The 13,043-nt window shown below is 36.7% G+C and overlaps 4 protein-coding genes across 4 annotated transcripts; 1 reads left to right on the forward strand and 3 right to left on the reverse strand.

Moving 5' to 3' along the window:
• Positions 1-1,316: 1,316 nt before the first annotated feature.
• On the reverse strand, positions 1,317-2,189 carry PHYBLDRAFT_157565 (hypothetical protein). The gene is made up of 3 exons (XM_018433641.1): positions 2,131-2,189; positions 1,590-2,032; positions 1,317-1,527 (listed from the first exon to the last, which is right to left on the reverse strand). The coding sequence occupies exons 1-3, from the start codon at positions 2,141-2,143 to the stop codon at positions 1,465-1,467; spliced, it is 519 nt and encodes a 172-aa protein (XP_018296554.1). The 5' UTR covers positions 2,144-2,189; the 3' UTR covers positions 1,317-1,464.
• Positions 2,190-4,616: 2,427 nt separating this feature from the next.
• PHYBLDRAFT_157566 (hypothetical protein) lies at positions 4,617-5,238 on the reverse strand (the record flags this gene model as incomplete). The annotated part of the gene is made up of 2 exons (XM_018433642.1): positions 4,807-5,238; positions 4,617-4,732 (listed from the first exon to the last, which is right to left on the reverse strand). A coding segment is annotated over exon 1 (416 nt), but the record flags the coding sequence as incomplete, so codon positions are not given.
• A 2,563-nt stretch (positions 5,239-7,801) lies between these two features.
• On the forward strand, positions 7,802-10,909 carry PHYBLDRAFT_163625 (hypothetical protein; the record flags this gene model as incomplete). Its single annotated transcript, XM_018434846.1, has 5 exons — positions 7,802-7,952; positions 8,017-8,097; positions 8,162-8,377; positions 8,457-8,824; positions 9,485-10,909. The coding sequence occupies 5 exons, from the start codon at positions 7,802-7,804 to the stop codon at positions 10,907-10,909; spliced, it is 2,241 nt and encodes a 746-aa protein (XP_018296556.1).
• An 84-nt stretch (positions 10,910-10,993) lies between these two features.
• On the reverse strand, positions 10,994-12,225 carry PHYBLDRAFT_163626 (hypothetical protein; the record flags this gene model as incomplete). The annotated part of the gene is made up of 5 exons (XM_018434847.1): positions 10,994-11,146; positions 11,193-11,384; positions 11,444-11,710; positions 11,769-12,039; positions 12,113-12,225. 5 exons carry the CDS (start codon positions 12,223-12,225, stop codon positions 10,994-10,996), a joined length of 996 nt encoding a protein of 331 aa, XP_018296557.1.
• Between the last annotated feature and the right edge of the window lie 818 nt (positions 12,226-13,043).

Consider the following 13,043-nt stretch of genomic DNA (forward strand, 5'->3'; position numbering starts at 1 on the left):
AATTCCTGCTCCTTTTGTAATAACAAGTCACTAGAATTTGTATCACAAAAATTAAGCACGACATTCTTGTAAAGGTGTCAGATTGTCAGAGTTGACATTGTAGATAGAAATCCCTAAGTCAGGTATCCAATCAGTTATTCCTTTTAACATATGCCCTCAATGTTATACCGATTGGTTCCCCTTTTTGTTAACCAAGACATATTATATCGCCTTCCATAAATGTAAAACCAATATGTCTTGGGTAAAATAATTAGATTAGATAGTTTCACTTTTAAGAAATCTGTATAAATACTACAAGATTTATATCGATAAAAAGCATTCAATTCTCTATATTCCTATCTGTTCCTATTTATTCACAACGTCCTAGTTGGTGGTGATCTATTATCAGAACTTATACAAGTTAAAATAATAGAAAGATACGCCCAGTCGAGACTTGGCAAGATTGTCGTTTTCGATCTGGGTTGTTCTTCCAATCCTATAACACAGCCAAAATTGGTCAAACCCACTGGGAATCGTAAACGAAGATAAAAGAATAAAAAGAAGATAGAAAGATAGATAACTTTTATTGAATGTGTTGTGGTGGTTGAAGTTGAAGACGTTTTTAAGAGGAAGAATTGAAGATTTGAAATTAGGAACGAAGATTCGTGAGAACTTGTGTAGGTTTTGTTTATTGAGAAAGATTTTGTATCAAAGTTTGACCAGGTTCCTACACTGAACTACTACTGCTATTTATATTGTTTTGGATTGGGAAAATTATATGACTGGGGTCAGGTAATCGATCCTATCTGAGCCTTAATCAGAGCAACGTGATCTTGGGATAATTAATGTATGATTAATTATATAAATGTGTGTAGTCCCAATGAAGTATTAACATCGAAAGTAAATGTGTTTATGAGTTATAATTATGCTTATAATAATTCACTGATGTATCCCATATTATGGTGATATCATCATATGAAATATAATCACTATCATGCATGCTAAACCTGTGTGTTAAATAATAAAGTAATCGGTAGACACCTTTGATTGGAATAGCTGAGGCCTTATATTATTTCCTTCAGACTTATTCTCAATTACAGCAGTAGTCAATACTCATTTACAACATTATCCTCCACCAGATTCAACAATACCTTTTGTTGATTCGGCAAAACATCTCATCTTAACTATTTATTAATTTGTCGAATTGCTCAATTTCATTTGGGTCAATTACGCTCATAATTTTTTTTTTTTTTATACTTCAAGAGATCTGCACTGTAAACTCAGCTCCGTGGATTACGTGTTTATTTTATCAAATTTTTTGTTGCTCTTCTTTTGGACATTCTTTCTTCTCTACTCAGTGCGGTAGGAAGCTTACTTCCATTGTACTCTTCAATGCGATTCCTTTTTATTTTACCATCATGTCTTGGAATTTGAACTGTTTTCTTTAATGAGGCTGCACTCTTATTCACTAATTCCGTGGCTCTCTCATTCTCTAAACGTTCGATTTCTCTGACCTTCTTCCAATACTTTTGTATTATTGTGGGATTGGTAAAATCGTTAGCCATTTGCCATGTGTTTGCCCGTTCACCATAACCAACCCATTTTACCAGATATTCTCTTTCACCAGCAGCACCACGATGATCGCGAATGTCTTCAACTTCATAGAGCTCATTCTCAATTGTAGATTCATCGATGGTAACCATCTTGAGTTCTGAGGGTGTGTAATTTCGGTGCAACAATTCTCCTTGCTCATCCTTTAGTTCATACGATCCTCCTTTATTTCTTCGAACCACTGTATAAGGACCTTCATAGATTGGTGCCAATTTATTTGGACGATGTGGTAATCTGACCATTACGTGTGTTCCTTTGGGGATGTCTATTAAGATGTTCTTGTGATCGTATTTCTTTTTTAACTCTTCGTTGATCCGCAAGACTCTTTCGTTTATGGCAGGGAATATTATTTTATCCATATATTCAATCTGCTTCTCCAATTCATCAATTGTTACCGTGTTTTTGGGAAGAGAGAATTTTGCTTTATCACCATACTCATCAGGTACATTAACTCTGCGAGCATACATTAGTGAAAAGGGTGCACTCAGTGTCTTTTGAGGAATATGTCTGTTTATGCATAGCTGAACAATTGGTAAATAGTGACACCAGTCATTGCTGTTCGCTCTCATCATTTTCCGTACAGTATTCTCTGCAACTTTCACACTGGCTTCAGCAATACCATTTCCTTGTGGATGATATGCCGTTGAATATCTTCGATCAATACCAAGCTCTTTCGATAGGCTTGCCATTAAAGAATTTCTAAATTCCAACCCATTGTCACTTTGCATTACTTTGGGAAAACCATAATCTCCAAATATTTTTATCAATGCCTTAGCTATTGTTGTCGAGTTTTTGTTTGGTAATGGTCTCAAGATGATATACTTGGAACAAACATCAACTAACACTAGCATATACGTGTGACCATCCTCTGATACTGGGAATTCACCGCATAAGTCAATTGCAACATGATCAAATGGTCGGAAAGCTACAACATTGGTCAATGGGTGATATCCTCTTTTGCTGATGTTGTGCTTCTGACATTCAGAGCAAGAACGAATAATCTCCTTTGCTTCTTCATATATATTAGTCCAATGTAATCCTTGAGAGTGAAGATCATTCACCATAGCTTGACTACCAAAGTGACCAAACGAATGTGCTTCTTTTAACAAGCCATTTCGCTTTTCTTCAGGAGGCGACATATAGTCGGAAGTCTCTGATACATTTTCGATGAGTTGTGTAGCAAGTACATTTAGCACTTTGTCCTTACTGTACTTTTTCTTACGAATAATAACTTTATCTTTAGATTGCAAGTGTTTTGTTCTGATTTTTCTCAATCCATCATCCTCCACCAGCTTGTAACTATCCTCTGGAGGATACAAGCGACTCAACAAGTCTGGTAGTTTATTCAACAAACCAGGAATATGGACCACCTTAAAATCAAAGTCAAGAAGTGTCTCAATCCAGCCAATTATCATGGGATTAGCAATTTTTTGTGTGTGAAGATAAGTGAGTGCTTTATGATCAGTAAAAATGGTGAACTGTCGGCCCCATAGAAATGGACGGAATTTATCAAGCGCCAAAAAGACTGCATACAATTCTCTTTTGGTGGTGCTCCATCGCCGTTGGGATGGGCTCAGGGAAGTTGACACAAAACTAATATACTTATCACGCCCTTGATCGTCGCGCTGAAAAAGCAGGCAGGCTACTCCATAAAGGGAAGCATCTGTGGCCACATACATTTCACGTGACATATCTGCGTAATGAAGAATTAAATCCTGATGCAGTATGTCCTTTAATGCTTTAAAGCTTCTTGTCTGCTCATCTGTCCATAGCTCAGCTACATTGTTGGCATGACTTAATCGTGAAATAGGTTCAGCCACCTTCGAGATCATGGGAATATAGTCTCTGAAGTAATTAATCAAACCCATAAATTGCTGAATTTGTTTCGCAGTTTTAGGAATAGGCCATTTATCAACGTTTGTCAACTTTCGCTTATCAACCTTGGTGCCTGTCTCATTGACGACAAGACCAAGCAATCGCACTGAATGTTGAAACCAGACACATTTATCAGAGTTTAGAATCAACTTCGCCGATGTCAATCTATCAATCACTATTTTTACATCCTTAACATGCTGCTCAAATGTTTCGCTAGCCACAATACAATCATCAACAAAATTCTGCACACAGTCAATTTTATCAAACAAAGTTGCCATGACATGTTGAAATTGTGATGTAAGCATCTTCAAGCCAAAGCAGCCTTTAATGAAGCTATATTGTTGCCCATCTAAATGAGTGAATGTTAATTTATGAACATCTTCAGGTGCAACTTTGAAACGATGGTAGGCATTCGATAAATCCAATGTGGTGAAAAATTTCTTTCCACTCAAATTCTGGAATATCGTTTGGATTTTAGGAATTGGATAGTTGAATGTGGGAGGTAGGATCTGATTCAATAATCGCACATCTAGACAAACTCGGTGACTCACAATCTCTCCAGCTTTGTTTCTTTTAGGCACAAGCAACATAGGACTGTTGAAGGAAGTATTGGTCTTGGACTTGACAATCGTGCCTGTCTCAAGCCATTCTTTTACTTGTTTATCAAGTGTTGGTCGTAGAGCATGGGGAATAGGATATTGACGTCTATAAGCTGTGGCGCCTTCTTTTGTGGGTAATCTAATTAGAGATTCTGATAAAGGACAAGAGGACTCGACTGGGATTTTCTTATTTTCATCCAGTGAGGCCTGAATTGACTGAATAAATTCTGCTCGCTGTATTTCCGTACCAGCTGGCGAATTATCCGGTTCAAACTTTTTCTCTTTATCGATATTTAGATTCTCATACACAGCGGCATAGTCTTTAGCGTTATCTGAATGAATATATTCTCCTTCGATATCGTATGCAACATTAATCAATCCGATGTTCATTTTTGTTAAGATATCTCTTCCAAGAAGAATATCAAAATTAAATTCTGTATTAAACTCTAACACCTCGGGTGCATGCTTAAACGTAATTCCATTCACATATTTAAAATTTAAAGGATCAGTTTTTCCCAATCGCTTAGTACCACTATTCTTTGACAAGAAAGTGAAGGAACCATTTGATGAATTTATTTTATTTATATTTAAATTTTCATTCAAACATTGTAAACTAATGAAAGTGCGTGCACTGCCAGTGTCAATCATTCCAAGTAGTTTGTGGTTCTCTACAATAATAGGAGTGGTTAGATTAAATGCATCATTGGCTTTAACCCTTCTCTCAATTTTGTCAAGTAGGTACTTACAGTCGAAAGACATGTCTTCGAGTTCCAAGTCGACACTGTCTTGGATCGCCTTGAGCACTTGCTCAGACTTCTCCTTGGCAGGGACCTGCGAGACCATCAGGACTGGCTCACTGTCCTTACAGACGTGGCCACAGAAGTAGTTTTCTCCACACCGCCTGCAGGGGTTGCGCTTGGTGGGGGCAGCTACTTTGGCCTTGTTGTTGGCCAGGGTGAAGCATTTGCTCGACTCATGTGTAGTATTCTTACCATGGTGCGAGCAGAAGAAGGAACGCTCCGGCTTACTGATTCGGTGCTGCTGGTTGTTGCTGGAGTGCACCTTCTTGCGAGGGTACGCCTCCATTCTCTTCTTCTCCATTCTCTTCTCAGTGTGCATGTTGGCACCAGGAATGAGCTGGGTAGCTTCGGCATACATGCGATTGTCGTCGCCAAGGATGTCTCTGCCAATCTGCGTCAACTGCTCCACAGTCCAATCTCTTTTGGTCTCGCCATTGAAGTCCAATCTGGTCATGGTGAGCCGCAAGAGTGTCTGTACTTGCCTAGTCAAGGAAGCGAGGAAGCGGTCGGCAACACGAGCATCGTTTTTGGGGAGGCCGGCATCATACACAGCCTGAAGGAACTTCTTGGAGTAATCTCCAATCGACTCAGAAGGAAGCATTACCATGGTAAATACCTCTTTTACCGAACGGGATGTCACCAAGCGCGATCCATGTCTTGCTGTAAAGCAGATCTTGGCCGCGTTCCAATCTACACACTTCTTCAAATCCATCTCTACCCATCCATCGTCACTATGAGGCAAGCAGAGCGGCAAAAATCTCTTCCAAACTAGTTCAATGTCCTGAAGGGACGACTCAATAACCTTTTGGAAGGTGCGAAGGAAGTGGTCTACTGAGTGAAAGACCTCTTCATTCGGGAAGGATCTAATCACATCGTCTGCCAACTGGAACTTAGGAAGATCTCTTCTATTAAGAGTCAACCCTCCAGTGCGACTGCTCTTCTCTACAACTTTCACAGAAGGCGAAAGGTACTGACTGCATGCTATTTCTATATCTATCATTTCTTTGACGCGTCTGACCTTATTAAGGGCTAATTCAGCTGCTTGCTCATCGTTCATAGCGTGAGCAGCGCTGACAGCCTCTACATGCTGTTGAAGTTCTAGTCTAAGTTTCTCTGACAAAGACAAGACTGTTGTAGCAGCATTCGCTACCAAGGGACGAAGGGGAGAGGGAGCAACAAATTGTCCAGGGGTGGAGCTGGCAAAGGAGATGTTGTCACTCAGACTGGCGATGAGGTCCTCCTCAGTCATGACGGACATGGCATCCTCATCATGAGCAGGGATGATGGCGGCGGGATAGTTCTCAGCAGAGGGGTTCATGGTAGTTCACGAAAAAAAATGTTGTGGTGGTTGAAGTTGAAGAAGTTTTTAAGAGGAAGAATTGAAGATTTGAAATTAGGAACGAAGATTCGTGAGAACTTGTGTAGGTTTTGTTTATTGAGAAAGATTTTGTATCAAAGTTTGACCAGGTTCCTACACTGAACTACTACTGCTATTTATATTGTTTTGGATTGGGAAAATTATATGACTGGGGTCAGGTAATCGATCCTATCTGAGCCTTAATCAGAGCAACGTGATCTTGGGATAATTAATGTATGATTAATTATATAAATGTGTGTAGTCCCAATGAAGTATTAACATCGAAAGTAAATGTGTTTATGAGTTATAATTATGCTTATAATAATTCACTGATGTATCCCATATTATGGTGATATCATCATATGAAATATAATCACTATCATGCATGCTAAACCTGTGTGTTAAATAATAAAGTAATCGGTAGACACCTTTGATTGGAATAGCTGAGGCCTTATATTATTTCCTTCAGACTTATTCTCAATTACAGCAGTAGTCAATACTCATTTACAACAGTCCTCTTTTATATCTTTTCTAAACCTACTCAGCCATTATAAATGCCTGTTTCGGTTTCTATTCTACTTTTGTTAAGCTATGTGCTTTCTAATTCTTTTGTGAGCAAAAGGAAATCACTTCGGTCGTCGTTCTCAAAAGAGAATTCTGTATAATCGTCATCCTGATTGGCTGACAAGAATTCGGACACAGCAAGATATTATTTAGATGGCCATAAAATCTGAAGAGTTAACTGTCACTGCAAAAGTCCGCAGATATTGGTTTCTAAAATCCCTCCAAATGTCATACTAAAATATTCAATTTTTTTTAATTTTAATTTTTATTGTTGTTTGTATGTTGTAATTTCAGATCGCTCTTTTTTGGCTGTAAAATTACACCACCATCACTTTCTCTGGCTATGAAATTACAACATTGCTTTTATTTTCTTATGTTTTACACTTCTTTAATATAATTGTAAATTACACTAAAAAATATTAATATGAAAATTAATATAATATTGAATAAGATATAGATATTCTTAAAGTTTTTTTTCTTCTTTAAAATGAATAATTTATGTATTAACAGTATTTTTTATATGATGTAAGTATAAATGGAAGAGCAAATATTTACTCAATGTATTCAAAGTGAAAATATATCACGAAGAAAAAGCAGAGATTGTTATTTCATTTTTACTGCGGCAATATTTTCGCATGGTTTCTCTCTTTCATATAAAGGGCTATTTTATTTAAAAAAAATCACATGCTGTGAGAGGTGAGAATTCCTTTCACAGAATTTTGGGTGTAATATACAAGTCGTAATAAATCCAAATATAGGGTTTGCATAAAAAATACTATGGAAAGAAAAGATGTTATTTTAATAATGCGCGCAGAATACATCTTGGAAATTGACTAAGCAATGTATGAATGGTGTTGTGATAAAATGCGCAGTATATGTCTTGAAGAAAAACTTGGCAAAGTGGAAGCATGACATGGAGCAGTATTCTATCTATTTATAATTTATTTTTCACTATATAAAGACCATGATTAAAAAATCTCAAAAACCATATCTTTTTATTAATTTATAACATCACTATGTCTAACAATCGAACAAGAAACGATTATATTATCTGCATGTGCACTCGGTGCACAGTGTCTAATCCATCTGGAAAGTGTCAAAGAAAGCAAAATGCAAAACGACATTACAAACAATATGGTGCACCAGTTTTGGCAGCCAGTGCAATGGGTAAATAATATAATTAAAAAAATGTTATTCTTGTGAATTTAATATAAATTATTCAATTAAATAGATATGCGAAATGAAAATGTTGATCGTATGGAAATAGACTATAATTCTGATGTTGATGTTGATTTTAATGTCAATGAAGAAGGTAAGAGAAAAAAAAACAAAGCGGAAAAAAAAAGTTGACGTCTAATAGTTTTTTATTATTATAGATTATGCTATTACTCTCAATCCATTAATCGACAATGAATATACTCAGCCAATTCACGTATCTTTACTCCAAGAGGATGCGATTTTTTTTTCAGAAGACGCAGGCCCGCAGTCATTTGTTATTGATGGCGATGATATTGAGGAGGGCGGAACAAGCTTTGGTTTCGAGAAAGACGAGGCCTTTGAGGATCCTGCATTGAGCTCGATGAAAATGCAAGGTATGCATTTTTACAAACCCTAAAACTCTTTCATTATAACCCTTGATTTGATATCTAACCGAAATGTTTGTATTTGTAGCTCATCAGTATCCTTTGAACAATATGTCTGTCTATATCCGTTTTATGGCTATCTTCATTGTTATCTTTCATTTGGTGTTTCTGGTGGATAATGATGGATCGATCCTCATCGAATTTTGCAATATCCTTCTCTCTCTTTTTGATCTTACTGGTGCTCTTCCCTTGACAATTGACAGCTTGAAACACATCACAGGTTTCAACACAGCAACAGGCGGAATTACGGTGTATGTGACATGCTCAAAATGTCATACAATTTATCCTCCAAACACAAGCACAAAAAATTGCACATTCAAATTATTCACTCATTCAAATACCTGCAACAACGCCCTCTTTAAATCTACAAGTGGCAATCGTTCTTCTCCAGTGATGGTGTATCCGTACAGTTCTCTCAAACACGCTTTACAACAACATTTCTTAACACCGAATTTCGAATACCGAATCAACCTTTGGAGAAATCGTCAAACACTTGCAGAAACAAAAATGGACATATACGACGGCGCAATGTGGAACGAAATCAAAGACAATAATGGCAAACGATTTGTTGATGACGCCCGATCTCTAATGTTGACTCTAAACATCGATTGGTTCCAACCTTTTGATGGACGAACTCATTCCAGTGGTGCCATTTATCTGTCAATTAACAATCTCTCTCAAAGTGAACGTCTAAAGTCAGAAAACATTATTCTTGTTGGTATGATGCCAGGACCAAAAGAAGCGAGCACCGATAGTATGAACAATTACTTGAAGCCGCTTGTTGACGAATTGCTTGAACTGTACAATGGTGTGAAGATGTCCGATAATAGCAATGAAAATATAACTGTCCGTGCCGCATTAATGTGTGTTGCGTGTGATATTCCTGCTGCAAGAAAGACATCTGGATTCACAGGACATGCAAGCATATGTGCATGCCACAAGTGCCAACGTCAGTTTACCATGATGCCTGAGACCACCCAGATAGACTTCTCTGGATTTGAATATTCCACATGGATCAAACGTACAAAGGCCGGAAATCTGGATTATGCCAATAAGTGGAAGGAAGCCAAAAATGCAGCTGAGCATACCCGACTTGAAAGAAGCAATGGCACTCGATGGTCTCAACTTCATTTGCTTACATACTTTGATCCTGTTCGGTGTACAATCATAGACCCTATGCACAATCTCTTTCTTGGAACTGCCAAGTGCATGGTGCAGATTTGGAAAGAGCTAGAGTACTTTGACAACCAAACTCTGTTGGCCATGCAAGATCTGGCAAATGGTGTTGTTGTTCCACCTGACTATGCACGTATCAACAAAAAGATAGCTGACGGATTTTCTTTCATGAAAGCTGACGAGTGGAAATTGTGGTGCCTTATTTACTCTCTTTTTATTCTGAAGCGCATTCTTCCAGTGAAGCATCTTTCCAACTGGATGTTTTTTGTGAATGCTTGCCGTTTACTCACAAAACCCTCTGTTACTCCTGACGACATATCCAGTGCCCACGCCCATCTCCAATCGTTCTGTAAAGGGTTTGAAAAGCTGTATAAAGAATTCCCTGTCACTCCAAACATGCATTTACATCTCCATCTGGGCAAGTGTATTAACGATTTCGGCCCGATTTATGCTTTCTGGTTGTTCAGCTTTGAAAGATATAATGGGTTGCTTAAGAATCTCGACACAAATCAAAAGGGTGAATTCGAAGTAACTATGATGAAGCGTTTCTTGGAAAAGGCGTACGTTGGCAACTACATCCGATCTTTTGAAGAGAAATTCCCTGCAAGCACAGTTAATTTTCTACATAGCATCACTCGCAGTCAAGTTATTTTAGAGCAACCTTCTTCAATGAGCAGCTTGTTTATATTGTCCACATTTATCGAATACTCTATGAATCCTCGAAAATCAGTTATGGGATGTGAACCTTTGCCATCAGATGTGCTGTCATTCAAGGTCGAGCCGAAAATTGTCATGTGCAAAGAGCATTACGAGTGTTTATATCAATATTATAAGGACGCGTACAACAGTCACAATATTTTTGGTCACTACTCAGATTGCCGCGCTGGCCAGATTTTTGTTAATAATCGTATTATAAAAGTCAAGCAGATATCCCTTCTTGGCCAACAGTATTTTTCTGGTTCTTACTTTCAAGCCCTTTTCGTCGAAAAGAAAAGTGAAGACATTTCCGCATTTCCTGGCCGCATTTTATATCTATTTCAACACACATTGAACTTTGGTAACATTGATGTCATTCATACTTTTGCCTTTGTTGAATGGTATGCGAGTTACTCGTCAGGAAACGTCCAACCACTGAAAAATGAAAAAATTGAATTGTGGCAAGAACCATCCAGTTTGCTAACTTATGAGAACATCATTCCTGTCCACCGATTGTACTCACCAGTTGCTGTAGCAAAATATAGGCCTACAATAACAAGTGACTTTAAACGTCTAGTAATACCTTTACCTAAAAAAATTGAATATTAGCATATAATAATAAAGATCACTATAAATCCAGTATTTTATTCTTTCAAATAATTTTTTTATTGCAAAAGGGCTTTTTTATTAGTCTTAATTCTTTGCCCAAGAAGGCAGTTTTTTCATCTTTGCATCGGTAAGCTTCTTTTCTCTTCTTCCCAAGATCTTTCTGTCAAAAGAGCATGTCTGGCTACCTTTTGGAATATTCTGATAAATAGCATCAAGTTCTTCTACGAAATTGTCACCCTATGTATTCATATAAGTAACATTAATTATTACTAAAAAATTGTACCTTTTCACTTCTCCAACTTGGACGAAATCGCCCAAAGACTCGATCAGCAGAAGATGAGTTGTCTGCAACTTCGCAATCAGTCTCCAGGTCAGACATGTAGTCAGCATGAAGAAAGTCATCAAGACCCTCTCCATACGTTTTGACAAAGTATTCCCTATTTGTTTCTAAGGCTAAAGCTATTTTGTTTCGTGTCTGTACATTTTTATCTTTTATTATTATTATCTTTGTGATAAGGAATATGCACTTATTACCTGAACACGTCTTTGGGAAAGACATCCAACTCGGTTCGTTTCTGCAGTTTGATCGTCAGTCTTCTTTCTTTTCAACTTTTGGCTTGAAATATAACGCAAAATCTTTCTTCTGATTTTGCCTGGTGTATTGAGTTTGCCCTCAGCCTGATTACGAAGGTAATCTACAACAGACTTGATAATACGCCTGTTTGCCTCAAAATATGCACTTTGCGTTTTATCATATTTCTCATACAACTGTTCTTCTTGTATGTACGATCGCAATAATTGCTAAAAGAATTCAACAATGAGTAATTCATTTAACTACAAAACTAGCTTGACTACTTACATCCAAGACTGGATAGCGTTCAGGTGAGAGAGCTTGTTCAACAGCCTTGCTTGCTTCTGCTTCTATATCTTCAGAAGTAATAGTTGTTTTGCCACTACGCAAAAACGTATTGACTTCTGAGATTTTTTTGTAAACCTCGTCAATGGTATGGCCATCACCTGATGAAGCCTGAACTGTGTTCAAGCAAGGTCTTTTTGATGATAAATCTGCATCAGAATTATCGATCCCCTGAGATCTTTTTCGCATCAAAGCAAAAATCTCGCCAGCATTCCTTGATAAGTGATCATAATGGTTATGATAAGTAAAAATATATTATTGCAGAAAAAGAAACAGCATATTATTACGTTTGCTCAGCAGAATCAATGTTGCTGCCATTATCATTGACAGTAGTAGTGGTGGTAGTTGTGGTAGCTCTGGCAGCCTTGTTAGCTTTTTTAGAAGTGTATTTTCTTGGCATGATAAACAATAAAGTATAGTAGCTTTTAAAACATATTTTTCTTATTTATACCAAGTTTGATTTGGGCTTGACGTTTGACTTTTTTTTTCTCGGGGAACACAAGGAGAGCTTTATGTTTTTATTCAACTGAATAAAAATAAATATGTTTTATATCATAATAGTAATATATTTATGCTTTGATATAGAGTAGTTATTGATTTTAATATTCTTATATGTCTGCTAATACTACTGATACTTTTAATATGTCAATCTTTGTTAAATAGATTGAACACAATAAGCTGTTATTTGTCACCGTAAAAGCCAAAGCTTATTTTTACTTTGTTTTAATAAATACACCCACATCAAAAAAAAATTAATTTTCTTTTAAAAATTTATATTTAACGGAACAACTGCGCCCCTTCTTTTCTTTTACTTCACTTTCTTCTCTTTCGGTTTTATCTTTTTGGTCACTTTAAATACTCTGGTAAGTTTACTTTAAAAAACTGAACGTTTACTAACCCATTTGTATTTATATAATTTTCTTTTATTACATATCCTACACGTCTTTTATGAAAAAAATACACTGTTAGCAAGTATCTGAGAGGTTCAGGTAATTTTTTTTCCAAACACAATATGAGTAGCTTGTTGACTTGTTATCTTTTTAAATTTCACAATGCTAGTTTTGATAAAGTAAGCACACTTCTTTATTCTTTGTATAATACATTTAATTATATGTCCACAGTTCAGTCAAAGGTAATAGCAATTATTTTGCAACATTCAAGTATCTCGTTAATCATTTTTTTTATTGAAGTACCATATAATTTTATCCCAAATTATAT

Source organism: Phycomyces blakesleeanus, assembly GCF_001638985.1.
Source record: "Phycomyces blakesleeanus NRRL 1555(-) unplaced genomic scaffold PHYBLscaffold_3, whole genome shotgun sequence".
Taxonomy (NCBI): domain Eukaryota; kingdom Fungi; phylum Mucoromycota; class Mucoromycetes; order Mucorales; family Phycomycetaceae; genus Phycomyces; species Phycomyces blakesleeanus.